This window comes from Centruroides vittatus, unplaced genomic scaffold (genome assembly GCF_030686945.1).
Source record: "Centruroides vittatus isolate TY-2023 unplaced genomic scaffold, ASM3068694v2 contig_474, whole genome shotgun sequence".
NCBI classification, from domain to species: domain Eukaryota; kingdom Metazoa; phylum Arthropoda; class Arachnida; order Scorpiones; family Buthidae; genus Centruroides; species Centruroides vittatus.
This window is the reverse complement of record NW_027122266.1, coordinates 2,249,955-2,272,094: the sequence shown is the minus strand read 5'-3', so window position 1 is coordinate 2,272,094 and position 22,140 is coordinate 2,249,955. Positions and strand designations below refer to the sequence as shown.

Sequence of the window (22,140 nt, the reverse complement as noted above, 5' to 3'; positions counted from 1 at the left end):
TCGACTTTGATGGTTATTTTACGTTCTGGTCGACAGTAACCGTAGTACTCACATGAGGAAACGGACGACTGTTACAGTCGTCCGTTTCCTTATGTGAGTACTAGGCTTTAAGATGGGAGTTTAACTATAGACAAGGGCGTACCTGAAGGACCGGTGGATACTTTGAGTAGGCCCTCGAATCATGCTTTTAATTCTTGACTGAGGCATACCAGTGAGTTCCTGGTTGGTCACGATTGTAAATTTTTCTAATATAGCGAAATTGAAAAAATCGACAGGATCATGCCGCGTACATTATCAAAATGACGGATTGTCATGACTGCGCGTTTATCTGTAGTCACTTTTTTTGATAAAAATGCGTATCACCACTAATCAAAAGCAACTTTCGGTAAACTGGCGGAGTTTGCTAGAGGTTCGTAAACTAAAAAATACCTGTATTGAAGTTCAAGGTGCAAGAACTTGAACGTCAAGTATTATCTGAAAATGTCCTTTTAGGATAATAAGCTCTGATTAATTCGGGCGACGTAAAATTATAATTTAATTTGTTTATTGTGTTTTATGTTAATAAAGCATCATGTTTAATCATTCTTTTAAAAGTCAAGCAAGCATCATCCAAAATTAGCAGAACTAGCATTAGCCTATAGTTGCAAATCCGTGAGGCCTACTGGCAGGACCTACGTTTATCCAAATTATCATTACATTTAATTGTTACATTATGTAAAACTCTAGGAATGTCGAGCAAAAATTGTGCTTTTGCTTGTAAATAGAACTGAATTTCTGTGAGCGCTTTTAGTACCCAAAATCCTAGCTTAAAAGCTCATGACAGAGTTTTCCAGTGATAATCCTAAAGGACACGATTTGATCAGGATTCCAAATAACTTACGGTATTTACGACCTGGATTGATATCCATACCAACTTTGATCGATGTAGGTCAAACGGTTTCAAAGAAGTTTATTTAAATCCAATGACATTTGAGTGTAAAGAAGTGCACCAAATCAAGTGTCTTTTCACGAAACAGATGAAAAAAAGGGGGAAAAGACTTAAAAATTGGGATTTGATGTCGGTTTTCAAAAATTTTTCAAAAGTCAAAAGTAGGCCTAAGAGAAATATATCATTGATATTTTTAGTCTATTTTTGTTATTTACTAAGCTACAGCTTTTATTTTGTAAAATAGGATTGTTTCTTCTTTTTTTAAGTAAAGCTAAAAGTTACGTCAAAGAGAAATAATATAGATTACTAATACTCTGTGTATATATGAAATATTTTTCTTTATATATCGATGATGTACGTTTATGGTAAATGTACTTGACGTCCAAATTCTGTAAAATAAAATTTTTATAAAAAACATTTGCAATAAATATTAGAGAAATAAGCGAGTTGTGAAATTACATGAACAATGACCAATTTCGGATTATTAGAAATTCAATTAGAAATTTCGGATAATGTAATAGTGTCGAATTAGGCTAATTTGAATGATTACACTTGTCGAGTTTTAATGTTTTAACATATCTATAATCCAATGTTCGATATTATTGATTTTACTATACTTACTAAAAATATAGTATACAGCAAGTTAATTTAAGTTACGTAAATAGCTAATTATTATGCCTTTGTGTCCTCTTTTTTAAATTACGTAAATAACTGTTTGGAATAAATTTTGATAGTTTTGTTAACGTCTGAAACTTTTTAAAATGTTATATTATATTGTAATAAACTTTACACTTCTAAATAAAATTAATCTCGTTATTTTCTCGGCTCTAGTAAATTATTATATATTACAGTTATTAGCATTTAGAATTTTTTTTGTTTTTTATAAAACTCATCCCTACCCTTAAAATTGAGCTTTTTGCCATTTTATAATAATTAAAAATTAAAAAGTTTTTAAAAAATATAACGGATGGCACCACACACAGTTTTAAATGTTGCCGGGAAATCTAAGCAACTGGTTGCTGAATTTTTTAAATTAGATTTTAAGCAAATTATCAATAGAGGTTTCAGTTGTCACCTTATCTATTTTTATCGTAATAGAAAGAACTCAAGTCGTTTAATTTCATTAATCGAGGAACTAACTGGTTTTTAATGGTATCATTTGTTAACGCATTAATAGATTTGTTCCACTGGTAATACACACAGTTTAATGAAATAAAAAATGTTTATTGTATCGTACAACTAAAAAAAGATGACTCCAAACTGACCTAAAATTTGCCCTGTCACGATGAATGGAAACAGTTTCAATGCATTTTTCAAGAAACTCCAGAAAAGGGAAATAACACCATCGATGCTTGATTGAAAACACGAAAAGACATGTAATACAAAATTTTAAATATAAGGAATGTATAATAATTGAACATTTTAGCGGAAGTATGTTGAAATAATGAATTATTCTAAATAATTGGAAAGACTGATGATCATGCAATTTTAGTGAAGAAGGCATAGCATATAGCTGTTACATATTGTTCAAATGAATGAAAAAATATAGTTAGAAAATTCAGAAAAAGAATTGAATCTATAATGAAGCAATCAACCTGTAATGAAGCAATCAAATTTAGCATATTTGCCAAATTTTATCTATAGTAAGGGTACGGTTACAGAAGACGTGTGCTCTAACGAAAAATATTTCTGTTAAGTTCATTCGATCTCTTCCTCAGAACAAAGGTGCATATACCCTACCATATGCGTATTTGGACGAAAAAATTATGCGCACTATGCGTCTACTTGCAATAATGCCACAGATAATATCTCAAAGAATGTAAGCATTCTTTGAGAATTGTCATTGAGAGTTATCAAGTAATGTTCTTTTGTCATGGTTTCCTCAATAAATTTCAATTTGCTCACACCCGCTGCAGATATGTACCCCCAAACCATTACGGTACTTCCTCCATGCTTTACAGTTCCTGCAAATTTTTATTTTTTCAGTTCTTCATTTGTCTTGTGTCACACTAGAACTCTATTATAGAGTTCCGAAAAGTCGACATTCCTTATAACTCGCCGTGTCGTACGAAAAATAAAAAATAAATGTAACCTAATTTTTACCTCTAAAACCTAATACCAGGATCAAATAAGTTATCGTTCTTCAATGGTAACACTTAATACGAATTTATTGAATTTCTATTATCATCAAACAATGTAACCTCTTTTCAAGGTGTCACTGCAAAACGCCAGAATGCGAATATCACTAACTGGAAAGTATCCATTGAATAGGTTAATTATACATACAGTAAGACCCCGCTTAACGCTACCTCGATTAATGCTGATTCGATATAACGCGGTTGCTCGAAGTCTTAAAAAAAAAAACGCTCAAAATTTACGCCGATTCAAATTATCGTAGCATTTCATTGATACGTATATAAAACGATTATTTACGAACATGAACCAATCAGCATAAGGTGGTAATTCGTCGTAGCGCTGTACTTTCCTTAAATCTGTTTGTTTTGTGCAATTTTGGAAAAAAATATAACATGGATTTTATAGGCAATATCGACTTCGCTTGGCAAGAATTAACTGATGCATGAACGGAGTTTAGAAGAAGTTATGGCTGAAGATATCCAAGAATTCTCAACGAGAAGAGACTATCGCTGCTATCGTTAGGTTGACCAAATTGTCAACTTATTCGATACAGCAAGACTAGGAGATGTAGACGAGCAGAATATTGAGGAGTTACCGCAGGTAACTCCTCAATATCCTGTTTATTTGATCGAAGTTACCGCAGGTTTCTTGGTTACTGACTGAGGAGTTACCGCAGGTTTCTGGTGAGAGCATTACCAACGACAACTTTCAAGAATTGGAACAACAACAAGAACAAGGAATTCGTGTAGAACTGGAAAATAGTGATTCTGAAAACGAAGAACCCAAAGAATTTCTCTACAGATTTCCTTAGTAAAAGTTTGGTAACGATAACCGAAATCGTTGATCAGACTGTAGCGAATGAATTTGAAAGGATTTTGAAAGGAGTGCAAAAGCGAGACGAGGCTTTAAGGATGCGATCTCCTGCTACCGACATTTGCTTAAGAAAAGAAAAAGACACAAATGACAGTAGACGAGTTCATCGCAAAGAAAACCAAGAATTTCAAGAGCCAGGATCCTCATCACAAAAATGAACTTTACATTTCTGTGGGCATGTGTGTGTGTGTGTGTGTTATTTAACATATATTATTATGCAAATTAATTAAAAATAACTTAAAATTATAGTAAAATCTGTTTATTTTGGGTCGCGTGTTCCCCTTTACTCTGTTAAAATGACTTTGTTTAACGCTGTTTCGTTTAGCGCTTGTCGTGTAATACGTATCCCCCGCGTTATGCGGGGTCTAAGTGTGTATATATATTTTTTAATTTAAAATTTAACTACAAATAGAAATAGTCACTGTTGGGTACGTAATTTATATTTTTGAATTTGCACATGTAACACCACGAAAATTCCGCTCTTTAGCTTAGCATCACCACTATGCCGCAAAATTCGTTATTTTCAGTATCTTGTCATCTTCACAGTCCACATTTTCGAGTTCGCCATACCACTGTATTTGGAAAGTCCTTTACTATTAAAAACAATTTCCCACTTAAACTCTAACAAGAAGGAACACGAAAATATTGTCAATAAAACCCTTACGTTTAGAATTTAACTTGATGTAAAAATAAAATTTTAAGAAATAATAAAGTTTCTTCATGTTCTGAAAGGTGGCATTCGACAAAATTGAGATAGTTAAGTACAGTAAGCTCTTAAATACAGCATATTTTTCGGAGTTCATTATCAAGATTATCTTTCAATCTTTATCAAAAACTAAAGTGCAATTTTATTTTATAATTAAATTTAATTACTTACGTTATTTATTTCTGTTGTTTTAAGTCGTGGAAGTTAAGTTGTTGGTCATCTCTTTTGCTTTTTGGAAGTTAAAAGTCAACTTGACACACCTCATCGGTCTTCTCAACACGTCTCGCTTTAGTGACTAATTTGCATAATCGAGGAGCTACTCCAATGAGAATTGTATTCCACGAAATAATGATGTTATGTAGCTGATGTTTATTTTAATAAAATATTTAGGAATTTAATAATAATAAAAAATTAATTGTGAAATCACTTTTAACCAAATTTTATAATTTGTAGGATTTTTACGTAAATACAGTATAACTTCGATCAAATAAAACGTATGAGTGTGGAAAACATTCATACGTGCCCCACCAGTGGGCGAGTGGTCTCCGTTGCCGCTTATAGCGGTGGTGACTGGACCCTAAACACTGGGAAGTTCGGTCGGGGGTTCGCGCCGCGACTCGGACAGGCTGGCTGCTAGGAGTTTTCCGGGTTTTCTCCTAGCCAATAACGACTGAATAGGAGGCCAGTTCCCCATAAAAGTCCTCCCGGAAGGCAAGGTTTCCCGCGCGATACGTTAAGGCCGTGAGATAAACGGCCGGCTCTTCGGTCGCATAGCGATCATCACGACACTCATCGGAGAAAAAAGCTATATATATAGAGTGCTATAATCTCCATATGAACCGACAACATTCATACGTGAACATTCCATATCAGCCAATCAACGACAGAAAGAAAGAAAGAAACATACGTTTTTCATCCTTATACGTTTCATTTGACAAGTTGTCACTAAGTCTCATATACAGACTTGCATTTTAATAGTCTGCCACTCCACGAAGTTGATGTTTTTAATGTGTTTCCGTTATATTTGGAATAAAAATAAATGTATTTGATGCATAAAGAAGCGTTTTGATTTTCGGTAAAAAGTTATATAAACGTATTTAGTTCAAAATAAATTTTCACAACTTTTCGATAGCCAATTTTTTAAAATGTTTTGTTTTTTAATACTTTGTTACTATATGATATTGAAAATGTTATATTTCCTTGTAATACAATGAATGGGTCTTAATATTTAGTTGGATATCCTTTATTTTTTATCGGTGCCTTCAAACAATTTTGCATATTTGCAACAAATTTCTTTGTGTATGTAGGCTCAATGTGTGCCCATTCTTCTGTTAGCCTCCTGTTCAGTTTTTCCTTTGATATAATTGATATTCTTGGAATTCTAGAAATGAGTTCATTTCATAAATTCCCAATGGAATTGAGTTCAAGTAATTAAAGATGTGTCTTAATAACTGTATAACTTGATTGACAACTATTGAGAAGCCATTTCAAACTATATATGCCTTATGTTTGGGATTGTTATCTTGGTAAAATTTGAATGTCTTTCTTATCTCCAGCTTTTCTGCATTTTTGTGGAAGCATTCTTTGAGAATTGCCAAGTATGTTCTTTTGTCATGGTTTCAATAAATTTCAATTCGCTCACACCTGCTGTAGATATGTACTCCCAAACCATTATGGTGTTTCCTCCATGCTTTAGGCCTACAGTTTTTTCAGTTCTTCATTTGCCTTGTGTTACACTAGAACTCTACTATAAAATTGAAAAATGTCGAATTTACTTTCAACAGAAAAGATGACATCTGTCCACCACTCCAACTCCTTGTTTACATGGGTGTTTGTGAAGTCTAATCTTTTCTTTCTATTCACTTTTCTGATTGGTTTTTTTCTTTCTACTCTTCTATTGTATCCCTCATTTTTTATTACTGTCAGAATTGTCTCTGGGTGCACTTGCTTTCTATATTCTTGCAACAACTTCACTGTAATTTTAGGTGTGTTCGATCATGGGTTTTTCTTCATCATTCTCATGATCAGGTGCCTTTCTTAGTTTATGTGGTTGCTTTTTCTGCAGCATATTGTCTATCTTATGTGCTCTTTAGTATTGTTTTATGATATCACCAACTGTACTGCATGAAATTTAATACATGGCAACCTGCCTGTGCAAAGATCCCTTCTCATGATATAAGATTACCAGCTGACTTCTCAAATGTTGTATTGCAACCTTTTTGCCCCATTTTGAAGCATGGCACTTCCTTAATCCTGTTAATATGCTGCTCATTTCTCATGCCACTCTTGGAATTTTCCAAGAGCAGCTCGAGAAATGACATATCACAGTGACTGATTTTTGTCATCATTATCCATCTGCTGTTCCAACAAAATGTTGGGTCAACTCCATCCATTTTCCCCTATTCTGCCATGTCTGATCTTTCTTCAATTTTTTCCAACTCCTCCACATCTTTTATTTGATCTCTCCATTTCTTTTTTGGATGTCCTCTTGATGTAATTGTTTATCAAAAATTTCTCTTGGAAGTCTATCTCTTCTTATCCTTTTCATCCAAACCATCTAAATCTAGATCATGTCATTCTATTTCTAATACTATGCACTTACAATCAACTTCTGATATCTTCATTTTTTATTTTATAGACACACACAACTGCCATAAACAATTGGGCTATATTTTGGAAATAATAATCATTACTTCCAAAATATAGCCCAATTATTTACGGCAGTTGTGGGTGTCTATTTGCTAAGCAACGGGTTTCAGTTGGTGGTTATGTTTTTATTTTATCTAATCTTGTTTGTTTTTCTTGTTTGTTTGTATTTGGAAGCCATAACTAGGGATAAATTTAAGCAAAATATACTAGGGATTTCCCAAAATTACTGAATCTACAGCAGCCACTGATATTGAGATGTTCAAATGATAGCTGACAACACAGTGCAATTAATGGTGATTCAGTGACCTAGTTTGGTGAGTTGTGGGAAATTCGAATGTCCAGTCATAATTATGTTCAGATTAAAAGAGATGCTGGACCATCAGTTGACAGAAAATCAGTGATATACTTGTATGTGATAAGTATAAAAGAAAATGTCAAACTAAAGTTACTGATTTTTTTAAATATTGAAATTTTTGTAGTTTATTGTATTTTTATCTTGCTTTTTTGTTGTTTAATTGTTTTTTTATTTGGGATATTGCCATTTGTTGTTTTGTGGATATAATTAGTCATTTTGGTTTTACATTATACAGTAAGTATATAATAAATGAATAAATATAAGTAAATAGTTTTTGTCATTTTACTCCAATGATTTTTATTAGATGTGTGTTTAGCTTAATACTTTTAAATAAATGAAAATGAAACAGTTTACTGTATTTATTCTTCTAATATTATAGTTTTTTTCAAATTACAATTATATGTAATAATGTATTCAAAGATGTTTAAAATTGACATTTAGTACATTTGTACATCATACACTAAATTCTATGAATTTAGCATTGAATTTAGTGTATGATGTAGCTGCTCATTAAATGTGGATCCCTGCTTGGTTGAGTTCATCTGTAAAGAAGCAGTTTCCATTTTATTTCTGTTAATCCAGTTAAAATGAACAAATTATAAGAAGAAATGTTTTCTACTGTTTTTAATAGCCATTTGCAGGTTATGGAATTTTACATAAAATAAAATTCAAAAAACAAAATTTAAATAAAATAGAACTCATTAATTAAACACATTCTGGTGGTTGCATGGAAGAAGTATGGCATAGTTGAATAACTTTCCTATATCATTTGGCCAGTGAAGCCATATAGAATAAAAGATACTGCAAAACTGGATGAGATTACAATAAAAGCAACAACTATCACTTATAATCCACTTAAAATAAACTTCTACCCAAATTTATTATAAGAACAAACATTTTCAACTGTTTTTAACAGCCATCTTTAGGTTATTCTATGTAACATTCCATAACTTAAGTTCAATTGTACTTTTTATTCATTTAACTATTCGTATACACACTTTAAACAACCTTTATGGTCTAGTAACCAAATTTTTTTTTAATGTAAAAAATTTTTTTTGACAAATGTTTTCAACCTTACTCAAGGTCTGCATCTGTTCAATTTACTTGTATTTTATTAGGAAAAACCGATATGTTAAAAATATGTATTAATATAAAACCTTTTTATTAAGAAATAATTGTAAGTTTAATAATCTGAATTATTGTTTATGTTTGAATCTTGTTTTATTTTTCATTTTAGGATAGACAAATTACGGGCAATGTCAATCTCAGTCCTTTGGACACATTACGGTTTCCATTAGAGCAACAGTTATTAGATATTATGAGAACAGCTGATGGACAAGACCATTATAAAGGTAACTTTTATTATTATAATTAATGATAAATAAGAATTCCCATTACCATGCCAAATGCATGGAAGTATTATTTAGACTCTTAAAAGGAATATATGTTGCTTAATATGTGTCGTAGCTGTTGTTCAAACTAATTTTAAAAAGTTTTAAAAAAATTACATGTAGAATGCAGCTACATTCTATAAATAGAACAGTTATTTTTGTTTGACTTTTCGTGATGAAGACTGATTAAGGAGTGGCCAAAAATGTTCAAATGTTGAATTTGAGTGTGTTGCTGAAAATTTGACATTTAGGTGAGAATCTAAATGCACCTGCTCACAGAGCATTGCTAACATGTCGATTTTTAGCTTGCAACAACATCACTATCCTTCCTCATCTAGTCAATTTGGCTCTCTGTGATTTCTTCCTGTTCTCAAAGATGAAAATGAAGTTGAAAGGTTTGCCATTTTGAAACTGTGGAGGAGATCCAATGCAAATCACAGGAAGTTCTTGACATTCTTGAAGAAAAAGACTTCCAGGCAGCTTTCCAAAAGTGGCATACATGCTGGGAGTGGTGTATCAATGTGCAAGTGCTATACTATCCTTATATAAATAAAGTACAGTAATTATTTTTTTTGTAATGGGACGAGTCTCAGAACTTTTTGATATCACCTCAAATAGTTTCCTATGATATAGAGAAATTCTTGTTCTCACTCTAAAGTTAGAAATTATATGATTCTAATATTGAATAATTTCTAAACAGTATGCAATCATATGTCATATTCAGTTTATGAAACTATTTGAAATTTGGTATATTAATTTGGATGGATTTGATTATTAATTTAATGATCCTCATTATGTTTGACTAATGATTTAATAATACTATGTTAAATAATCAAAATATCTTGTTTTTAAAGGATAGCTTTATCAAATTAGCTTTGCATAACATAATTCAATAAATTTGAAATATTTATACATTAATTAAGTTTAACATGCATTAAATTTAAAGTAAGATAAGTGTATATTCTCAGCTAAAAATAACTTACATTGTTATTATTTATATACAGTATATTTAAAAAAAATATTTTAAAGATAGATAGAACATTTAAATATAGTTACATGATTTCTTGGAAAAGCTATTTTTTTCTTATTAAATATAATGAAATTGCTAGAATTTTGATTTCAGTAGTAATATATTTGTGAAGTATGTGCATGATAGTTTTGAAAGAGAATAGTGCATTTTATAATTTCAAGAAGTTTTGTGTTTAAGTTTAACTTAAGATTTTTCTTAAGTTAAACAACCCCAAAGTTAACCTGTTAAGCATAATTCTAGTCAGATAAGCACACTGTTGTCTTAATTTGATGTTTTTAGAAGAAGAAATAAAAATAAGAGAGAGGAAAAGAAACTACTTTGAAGAACAAAATCCTAATGAGTGATTAATGGAAAGTTTCTCCAAAGATGGACTTTTCAATGTTAAAAACATTAATCCAATTAAAAATAGACATCTTTTAAAAATGAGTTGTGTTTATTTAGCATAAAATTAAATCAAAATTATTTACAAAAATAACACTGTTTTTATAAGATTTTATAAAATATGCATTTTATTGTAATAATGAAATTAACACTTATTTACAGGTTACATGAATTATAATCCAAATAGTCTTCAGTCTTTGACACAGTTACCTGGTAAGTCTAATATTCTGTAGTGTTTGAGTATTTTAATTTTTTTTTTTTTTTTTTGGTTTGCTTTAAACTTGATGACTTTAAAATTACCATATTCACTCGCATATAAGATGAGGTTTTTATTCATTTTTCACTGCTTCAAAAACCTAGGTCATCCTATATGCTCAAGCAAAGGATTCTTTGCGTTTTTGCAATAATTTTTGTGAAGTGCGTATTCACATTTTTTACTCGATGCTCACTCTATGGTGTTTAAAAACAAAAGTATTTTATCCAGGTTGTTTTAATCTTTCTTGTGTATTGTCATGAGTAAAGATGAATAGCAATAGGAAAAACAAAGCTTTTGAATTGAATTCCAAATTGAAATTCCAAATCACACAGGAGCCTGATATAAGTTTTAATCCATTCCCACATGAAAACAGATGGAAATCAGAATTCGAAGAAACTCATAAGTGTAATCAAGGGAAAGTGGATTCGACTGTTAAGAATTGGGAAAGAAGATTCCCGATTGTCCATCTTTACATGAACAAATTGTGTTGTCGATTTTACGAGATTTTTCCTTAAAGTTTAAAATGCCAGTAATTTTTGCGGGACAATCTGTGCATTTATGTGTATTTGAAATTTTACTTGTGATTAAACAAAATAAAACTAGAATCTATATATATAATCGAGACTAGTTGATAATAATAATAATAATAATAATAATAATAATCAGTGCAGATCCAAAATGGTTAGAAGTTGAAAGTTGAAATTTGGTACATAGTTAGGGTATGTCACTAGAACACACACTAAGAAGGGATTTTTCGAAATTCCTCCCCACGGGGGAGAGGGACAGGAATAAGATAAGGCTTAACACTTCCATCAACAATGGAAGTGTCAACAATGGAAGTGTTACGTAACAATGGAATTGTTAAGAGAAAGTGACGTGCAAGACGCAGGTGCAGTTTTTTCGTTTTTGTGGGAAATCGAACATATTTTTAGACCCATTTAAAAATTCTTTAATTAGTCTGGAAACAAAGGGACCCAATTCTTGCATTCTGTGAAAACGGGTAAGATTGGCTCTAATATAATAATCTTGATCTTCGGTAACGTTACTTTTGCCCGAGCAATGCCGGGCCCACCCGCTAGTTGTATTAATAAAACTAATTTTTTTATTTTGATCTTTAAAGTTGTAAAGTACTATTTTAGTTTACAACGATTATCGACTCTACCGTGGCCGGAAATAACTGTTAACCTACCGGGTACTTTACTCGGATTCGCGTTAGCGTGCCAGGCCTGGACTTTAAGCGTGCACCGAATTAAATAATGACAAGATTTGTCAATAGAAAAAAAATCAATAATTTAATTAGTCATTTAGCAATAACTATGTACAATATTTAGTAACAAATCAAACAATAAATTTATTCAATGAAATTCAACAAAATCAACCCGACAATACTCAATTCAATCTATTTCTAACTTAATTCTATTCCCCTTGGGAATCCGACAAAACCAATCCTTAACTTATAACAATAATTCTTATAAACTATAGATCCTAATCGTCACCTCAATATACTCGGAACCTATTTCATCAATTCTCAAGACTTCCTATCGTCGATCAAATATTCGAATCACTTCAAAATCACCTTGGAACTATTCGATCCTATCGGACACCTCTTCATTACTGCTACGAAGCTCACCAAGCTCGTTGCTATCCGGAATTCACCTCTCCGTCTTCACTTGAGATTCGTGATTTATAGTGTGAGGTGACGTCACAATTCTGAATGCGATCACTCCCCTCATTTACATACTTAATGCTAACAAGAACTTTTTTCGTTGTCTGGCAGCCTATTTTCCGACAATTACTCACTAACCTTTTACATTATTTGTTTTTACAATTTTTCCGGGACGTTTTTATTACTTAAGGTCTAGCGAGTTTATCTCGTGCTTGTGGGGTCTCCCCCCCTCTTTCTCGGTGCAGACTTTATACTTTTTGCCGCTCGGGAAGCGCAAATGTGCGCGAGTCCTATGGCGCTTTTCTTTCGTCGGTGAGTTGGGTTTTATTTCTTCTCTTTTTAAATACTTAAGGTGATTGGTGAGGAAACCTTCGTCCTAACAAAACATAAGCCCCAAACAAAAATAGAATAATAAGCAAAATAAAAGTAAAATAAAAATAACGCTCGGACTTGGTTCCTTACAAAGTCACATCTCATCCTATTTGTGAGATTGTCTTATATGCGAGTAAATACAGTATGTAATATTTTTTGTATTTATACATTTGTCATGTTGTAACATTATTGGATTAATGAGAAGTTATATTTCATTTTGTGATTTATACTATCTAATTTGGCATTAATTAAAAATCAGGTTGCTGGATGTTCATATTTATATATACCATCAGGGCCAGTTCTGATAGGTGTGCAGTGTGTGCATGCATGCATGCAGTCGTATTCCTAGGGTGGCTGATAGTGCACTTTAAAAAATAAAATTTAAATGTAATTTAATATTACTGTACAGTGGTGCCTCATATAACGTACTTAATCCGTTCCAGGTGCACATCCATTAAGTGAAACATCCGTTATACGAAATGCATTTTTCCATAGAAATACATGTTAAAACATCTAATTTGTTCTGCAGCATAAAATAACCGTACTGTATCATAAAAAAATGAACATGGGGTGCATTCTTTTATTCCTCCGCGTAACTCTGCGAGAGCAACATCTGTTTAAAAATTCCTAAATTCTGGTGGGAGTGCATGCTGTCGAACAGCAAAAACAGCCGCTTGTAGCAGTAATTTACAGTGAAAAGCAACATGGCGTCCTCCATGGCTCAGATAGTTTCGTTTCCGGGTCCATTATGTGGTTTTATGAACAAGAATTTAGAAATTGTGAAAGCGCGAGTTAGCGCACACGGTGATGTAAGTGTCTTTAATTTTTTTTCAAGGCTATTTTGAATGCTCTTTCAACAAATAATTCATTTTATGGTTAAATTTTACAATTGGGACCCTTCTTTTGTCTTTTAAAGCTCATATTTTAGAATTATGGATTCCTCCATCACGATACTATTGATAGTGCAGGCGCCACCATCTTTCTGTCTTTCACAGTCGTTCCTAAATGCCTACAAACAGCAGTGCGCTCCTGTAGTAGCAGAGACGCAGAGCGTCCGCTATTAAAGAACACACCCATGGAGCAGTCACCAATTATGCTGGAAAGTCTGTTGTTCGCAGCCAGTCCGTTGCTCGACTCACGTAACGGCCAAACAGAAAGTCCGTTGTTTGCAGCCAGTCCGTTGCTCGAGTCACGTAATGGCCAAACAGAAAGTCTGTTGTTTGCAGCGTCTGTTATTCGAGGCGTACGTTATACGAGGCACCACTGTATTTTAATATAGTGGTTGGCAATGAAATAGATTGATGTTTTAATGACAACTGATGATATGGATGTGCAGTATACATCAACACACTAAAAACTTTTTTATATCCTAGTATGAATAGCTTTAGATAAAAACTAACGTTTTCGACCAAAAACTTGGTCTTCATCAGGCTATTGACCAGTATAAAATTTGAAATTGGAATTCAAATGTGTTTAAAATTATTTTAAATTCCAAATTATTTAAAAATTGGAAACTAATTTTCACTGTACGTGCTACCGAAGTGATAAAAATATTGTTACATTCCCACAAATAAATAATACGATGTATTTGCTAGTGTAAAAACGTTAGCAACATGCTAGTGTTTTTTACTCTTTTTTCTCATAGCAACGCCTCCATGCATATGAAATATTGGCAGCATCTTTCACATTAATACAGTTGCCGGCCCGGCTGGCTTTGTATATTTCCAATGCTTGAAGGTTGTGAAGGTGTTGAACCTGATCTGACATTTTTACAAATTTGGCCCTATGGAGGTTGGCTTGTATTTCAGGGTCTGTGGCATAGGCAGCTAGGACGGTGATATGCCTTTGATTGGCGATATCACACTTGTGTTCCTGTATTTTTTTGCTTAGTGAGCGCTTCGTTGATCTGATGTATACTAGATCTCGCTGGAGTTTGTGGTCTCTGAGAGGAACCATATAGACACCAGGTGCTTGACTTTCCTCTGTCTTGTCTTTGTCATTGTGTAACAGCCCATATATTGTGTTAGATCTCTTATATGTGATCTTTGTGCCTTTACGGTTAGCAATTTCCTTATAAACAGAACTTAGGTGTTGGTTGTATTGCACCACTGTGCGTGATTGGTTTCTACTATGATTATGGATGTCTACCTGTGTGCTGTGTGTGTGGCGTGCCATTAGTAGGTTGGCGTACCTGTGTGATAAATTATGTATCATGCTTTGACCATACCCATGCTTTACTGCTATGTTTTCAATGTGCTTTAGTTCTGTCACAGTATCCTCCCATTTAGGGTGGTGCGTGTACACCCTTCTAGTTAGTGCACGGAATGCAGAGATCTTGTAAGAAAGAGGGTTCACAGAGTTCAACAGAATAAATATTGGTACGTAGCAAGGTTTGTAATGTATGCTGGTTTGCACTCTGTCTGCGTTAAGGTGAAAGTTGACATCTAGGAAATGTGCATTTGTGTCACTCTTCTTCTCCAGTTTGACAGTAAGGCCATACGGGTTGTTGTTCATGTATTCCATGAAATCATTTACATTGGGCTCAGTCTTCCAAAGAATGCAGATGGCATCTACATACCTTTTATAAACTAGGATGTTGGGTAGGAATAGAGATATCACCTTTTGCTCCAATTGTTGAACAACTAATTCACACAAGTCCCTGAGATATGGGGCTGCCCATAGGTATTCCCCATTTTTGTAAATACATAGAGTTGTTGAAGATGAGGAATGAGGTATAGCATAAGAGGTGCGTTAATTCTAATACATGCTTACAATGTGTACCTGCCCCTTCGCAGCTTAGTAACAAATCTCTGAGTGTGGTAAAGCATGGGTATGGTCAAAGCATGATACATAATTTATCACGCAGGTACGCCAACCTACTAATGGCACACCACACACACAGCACACAGGTAGACATCCATAATCATAGTAGAAACCAATCACGCACAGTGGTGCAATACAACCAACACCTAAGTTCTGTTTATAAGGAAATTGCTAACTGTAAAGGCACAAAGATCACATATAAGAGATCTAACACAATATATGGGCTGTTACACAATGACAAAGACAAGACAGAGGAAAGTCAAGCACCTGGTGTCTATATGGTTCCTCTCAGAGACCACAAACTCCAGCGAGATCTAGTATACATCAGATCAACGAAGCGCTCACTAAGCAAAAGAATACAGGAACACGGGTGTGATATCGCCAATCAAAGGCATACCACTGTCCTAGCTGCCTATGCCACAGACCCTGAAATACAAGCCAACCTCCATAGGGCCAAATTGGTAAAAATGTCAGATCAGGTTCAACACCTTCACAACCTTCAAGCATTGGAAATATACAAAGCCAGCCTGGCCAGCAACTGTATAAATGTGAAAGATGCTGCCAATATTTCATATGCATGGATGTGTTGCTATGAGAAAAAAGGGTAAAAAACACTAGCATGTTGCTAACGTTTTTACACTAGCAAATACATCGTATTATTTATTTGTGGGAATGTAACAATATTTTTATCACTTCAGTTGCACGTACGGCAAAAATTAGTTTCCAATTTTTAAATAATTTGGAATTTAAAATAATTTTAAACACATTTTTGGTCGAAAACGTTAGTTTTTATCTAAAGCTATTCGTACTGGGATATAAAAAAGGTTTTTAGTGTGTTGATTTATCCTTCCCAGGGATTGTGTGAGAAAATGTGCAATATACAGATATAAATAATGCTAAAGCATGTATGTTAGGTGTTTTGCATCAGTAAACTTAAAAGGGCAAGTAACAGGTTGATGGGAAATCCATTGAACCAGAGAAAAATTTATCAGTGGGAATTCTATAACCACTGCGATTGTTTTATGTCTTGTTTTAAATTATGTAAAAAACAAAAACTTTGAGTCAAATATATCACTCACCAAACCATCACCAGTTCATGACACGAAAAAGAAGACTTCTTACAAACATTTTCATCTATATTTAAATGTAATTTAAATTATCCTTAATGAGTGTTTCTGTCGGTGAAAGCTAGTTCAAAGGCGGCACGCCAAGCTGTGGCAGCGTGTCCATTTCCTTGAAGTTAATAGTGACTCCCTGTTTATTTGCCCAATAGATCTCAAGCAATTTGAGGTATTTGAGTTGTGCCTTATCTGACACTCTGTGTAATAGTTTAGCATTCTGTAGTTCAACGCAGACTTCCTCACTACTCACATACGTCGCTAATGACGTAGTAGTCAGATTTTTTCTTATGGAATATTCATGTTCTTTCATCCTCATGGTAAGACCTCTTGCCGTTGCTCCAAGTCATCTATATATATCCAACAATCTTCTTTCTCATCAGAAATGATAAAAACCATATAGATGACTCATACTCTCCAGGGGTTTATGCGGTACCTCTTCATGATGACCAAGTTAACTGCTCATTAACATACATCGCAGCAACAGCAAGAGGTCTCACCATGAGGATGAAAGAACATGAGTATTCCATAAGAAAAAATCTGACTACTACAGCAATAGCGATATATGCAAGTAATGAGGAAGTCCGTGTTGAACTACAGAACGCTAAACTATTACACAGAGTGTCAAATAAGGCACAACTCAAATACCCCAAATCACTTGAGATCTATCGGGCAAATAAACAAGGAGTCACTGTTAACTTTAAGGAAACGGACACAACTTGGCATGCCATTTTTGAACTAGCTTTCACCAACAGAAACGCACATTAAGGATAATTTAAATTACAGAGGATATTTGTGTCATAATAATTTATGTGAAATTAATTGATATTTTTATTTAGATACTAGCTGACCCGGCCACACGTTGTTGTGGCTCAAAATGTATCTATTATAAATGTATAACACATCCCCCGTGGGGGAAATTTCAAAAAATCCCTTCTTAGTGTACATTCTCTTGACGTACCCTATTAAAACGCAATCAACAACGCATCTAAAATAATATAATAAAAGCCGAGTTCTTCACAGTAAGCCTTAATCCTGTCCCTCTCTTCCGCAAGAAAATATCGAAAAATCCCATTTTAGTGTATATTCTGTTGATGTAACGTATTAAAACGCAATTAAAAATGCAAAAAACCGCATGTAAAATAGAATAAATAAAAGCCGAGTTCTTCACAGTAAGCCGTAATCCTGTCCCTCTCCCTGCTGGGGAATATTGAAAAATCTTTTTTAGTGTATATTCTGTTGACGTAACCTATTAAAATGCAATTAAAAACGCAAAAAAACCGCATGTAAAATAGAATAAATAGAAGCCGAGTTCTTCACAGTAAGCCTTAATCCTGTCCCTCTCCCCTGCAAGGAAATATCGAAAAATCCCTTTTTAGTGTATATTCTGTTGATGTAACCTATTAAAACGCAATTAAAAACGCAAAAAAACCGCATGTAAAATAGAATAAATAAAAGCCAAGTTCTTCACAGTAAGCCGTAATCCTGTCCCTCTCCCCGCTGGGGAATATTGAAAAATCTGTTTTTAGTGTATAATCTGTTGACGTAACCTATTAAAATGCAATTAAAAATGCAAAAAAATCGCATGTAAAATAGTATAAATAGAAGCTGAGTTTTTCACGGTAAGCCTTAATCCCATCCATCTCCCCCCAGTAGGGGGAATTTCGACATGTATATTATATAAAAACACGTGCGTATTCAAATGCAACGTTGTGTCAAAATTTCAAAGGAAAATCGGTAGGAACAAACAAACGTTATATTTTATTTACATAGATAGGTAGAAAATGATCTGCTTTAGTCCATTCTCACAGAAAAGCATAATGCCTCACAGAAAAGCAAACTTAGGTCGTCTGAAGTTAGCGCCATCTGTTGGACATAAAAGTCTTAATCCATATATAAATATATTTTTGAAAGGGGGGAAATGGTGATTTCCACATATGTTACAAACCTTCGCGGGAGTGTATTAAACATCTTCCGAAAGTTTCATGGCAATCGGATAAATAGTGTGGTAATGCATGAAGGACAGACACACAGACAGACATACATTCGTTTTTATATATATAGATGGTTTAAATATTTTACATATTTTAAAATTATATTCTGAACATGACATAAATTTTGACACAACATATTCAAATTATGTAATCAGCCCGATCTTTTGAAAAAGTGTTCTATTTTACTAGCTGTTGGTTCAATATTGTTGGGACCTGAAAATGTCTATTTCATATAGATGAAAACATTTGTAAGAAGTTTTCTTTTTTTGTGTCATGAACTGGTGATGGTTTGGTGATATAAACCTTTGAGTTTGTAAGATGTAACTTGTTGAGTTTTTGAGATATAAACTTTGAGTTTGTAAACTTTTAAAGTTTGCAAACTTCAAACTTTATTTATGTTAACATCTTATGATTAAGTTTAAGTTTACACTTATCTAACTCATTGTAAATGGTTGTATTAAATAACAAGGTTTTATATTTATGCTTAATTTTCATTGTGATTGGCTTTTATTCCTGTACTGTTAATCTTAAATCAATACTTACACCATTGTTTTAATTGTTAACAGAACCAAAAAGAAATTTTAAATAAAGAAAGTGATGTGCACTATTTAAGTATTCATATTTAAATTAATTTTTATATTTACATATGTACAGTATATATTGTATTTATATATTAAATAAGAAAAATTGTTTTAATTTATTTCATTTTAATTTGCAAATTGTATTTTATGGCAGCACTAAAATATAACTTTGAACAAAGGTGCCTGTTATCTAAGGACAATATGATTTGAATAAAATTAAAATAAATATATTTTTATGTATTTTTTTAAACCCATGTCAATTAATTGAAACTGTCATAAAATTGCCAGTAGGCTCTTATGGGTTGAGATAGGTTATGAATTTACTCACAATCAGTATTGATAGGGGCAGCCAAATATCTATAGCACATAGGCGGCTATCAAAACCAGTCCTGTATACCATCCAATGTAATAAGTTTTATTCTTATTACAGATTACTTAATTTTTAATTAATTATCCAAATTCTGAAAGTTAGCAAAATTTTTAAAACTAAATAATCTACTAATTCACAGTTGCTATACAAAGATAACAAACACATTCAAACAACCTTGAAACTGCAAAAATTTACAGATATATAATGATAGCAAGTGTCCTGATGGGGACTCCCCTATTGAAAGTACTTTGCGAAATGATCCTTCGGTCCCTTGAGACTTCCATCCTGTATGTTTCCAACATTTATCTGTATGCTTGATACATAGACGATGTTCTTATTACAGTAGAGCGTCGATAAGTGGAACCAATTGGGGACTGGAGTCCTTCCAGTTAATGATTTGTTCCAGTTTCTGACTTTGTACGAAAAAATACATTAACCTGTCCGATGTTCAAATTTTTCTCTGTTGCGTATCGCTTCCTGTTCAATTTTTCTCCGTTGCGTGTCGCTTCGTGTTGAATTTTCGTCGATTTTAAGCCTAACAAAAATTTTTATAATAATCATCGAGGCTATCGTATCGTTAAAAATTATTTCTGCATTTTGTACAAACAAAATAAATATATTAAAGAATATAAAAAACATGAAAATTATACTTTAGAAGTAAATTTAGTATCAAAAACATTCGATTCAGCACAACACAGTCCGACTGAAAATCGTTCCACTTTCCGGCCATTCCACTTACCGACGTTCCACTTATCGACGCTCTACTGTATTTGGAAAAAGCATTTCATCTTTCATTTTATACATGACATTAATAACAACCCATATGGATTCACCCTGCATTTAGAGCAGGAAAGTGATAGGGAAGCTCATTTTCTGGATATTATGCTCACACTCAGGAGCAGTAGAGCAGTAGCATCTTCATGGGCATTTACAGGAAGCCTTCCTACAATCCATTGTTCATTCCTTGGACTTTTTGTTACCCACTCAACTTATAGACTAGCAGCATTAGGGCATTGATCAGAAGAGCTCACACATACTGCATGGATCCCTGAGATAGAAACAAGGAATTGAATTAACAACATTTCCCTTTGTGTGAGATTTGGTTATTAAACATAGGACCATTAGAATCCTCATTGATGCATTCCAACTAAAAAACAGAGGGATATCCCAGGAATCCTTCACAAGCTGAATGCCTAATCATTGACTATGCTACATCTGTAAGGAGATAGGCAACATTGTAGGTTCTAGCATTGTATACAGGAGAAACTCTATTGTTTATAGATTGTTAAGAAATGATAAGGATCCTCCGGATATGCAATAGTGCTAGTTCCATGTTTATATCATACTGCAAATGGATCAGAGGCTCATGCACAATCTTTGCTACATTGGAGCCACCCTGAGATCTATATAACAATGCTTAAAAAAGCATCAGGATGATGTCATAAAATCTAACACAGCCGGCATATGCTATCACCAATTAAGGTTGTACAAGTGTTCAATGGAATTGAACTCAAATTGTCTAAAAAAATAGGGAATTGCTGACACATACAATATACAGAAGCATTTTATATTTATAAAGTGATGTGTATTGACATTCTATCAATTACAAAGGACTTTCTGTTGGCAGCTTGGAGGTTCTTTTCTGAATACTCTCTATGTAAATGATGCAAAACCTTGTTACAGCTATGGCATGGACTGTTTACATTATTTGTTTTTAATGGATTTGTGTTCATTGTTTAAATGGTATTTTGTATTAAATGTATTTATCTGTTTAATTTTTTGTATTTCTTTTATTTTATTTGTGTGTTATCATTTTTGAATATTTTTAAAGTTTATACATTTGTTTTATGATATGTTAATGTTTTGATGGTAAAAATTTGAATTTGTATTCTAGAATATAATTGTCCAAGCTATATTGTTGTGGCATTTCATTACATATTCTTAAAGAAGGTCATTAGAAATGTCCAAAACGATTTTAGCTATTAAATTTTTCTGCATTTCAAAGTTGTTTGAGTGTGTTTGCTAAATAATCATTCATATCAGGCATGTCTTCAGAAAATTTCCAGGATAATCTATTGGAATAAGAAACATGTTATATATATTACAAAATGTTTCATGTCTTCAGAAAACTTTCACTTTCTTATAACATATCTAATTGCATATTCCTTAGATGCAATTTTGTGAATGTATTTGCAATTTCATCAATGTCAACATGAAAATCATAATGACAGTGAATTAGGGAAGTCCTGTAAGATGACATTCAGTCATTGTACGCTTCCTTATCGTAGCTCTAAGTCTTTTCAAACATGCTTTCACTGTCCTTTTGATAACTATAGGGATTGATGACACCCATATAGGACACTAATATAGAGGGATTGTGGACACACAGTTTTAGCAATACCTCACACTAAGATCAGTAGAGAAAGCATATCTGGATGAATATTTTCACAGATTAGGCCAATAAGCATGGACAATCCTTGTTTGTGTTTTTGCTAATTCAGTTTTTTTTAC

At 33.0% G+C, this 22,140-nt stretch overlaps 1 protein-coding gene across 2 annotated transcripts in view; it reads left to right on the top strand.

Annotated features, from left to right (window-relative positions):
• The window catches only part of LOC136977786 (cytoplasmic polyadenylation element-binding protein 2-like), a 173,168-nt gene that overhangs the window by 36,356 nt on the left and 114,672 nt on the right, over positions 1-22,140 (top strand). For both annotated transcript variants that reach the window (XM_067273345.1, XM_067273346.1), the window contains exons 2-3: positions 8,885-8,999; positions 10,612-10,662. In XM_067273345.1, coding sequence (XP_067129446.1) covers positions 8,885-8,999; positions 10,612-10,662 — 166 coding nt within the window. The remainder of the gene's footprint in view (positions 1-8,884; positions 9,000-10,611; positions 10,663-22,140) is intronic.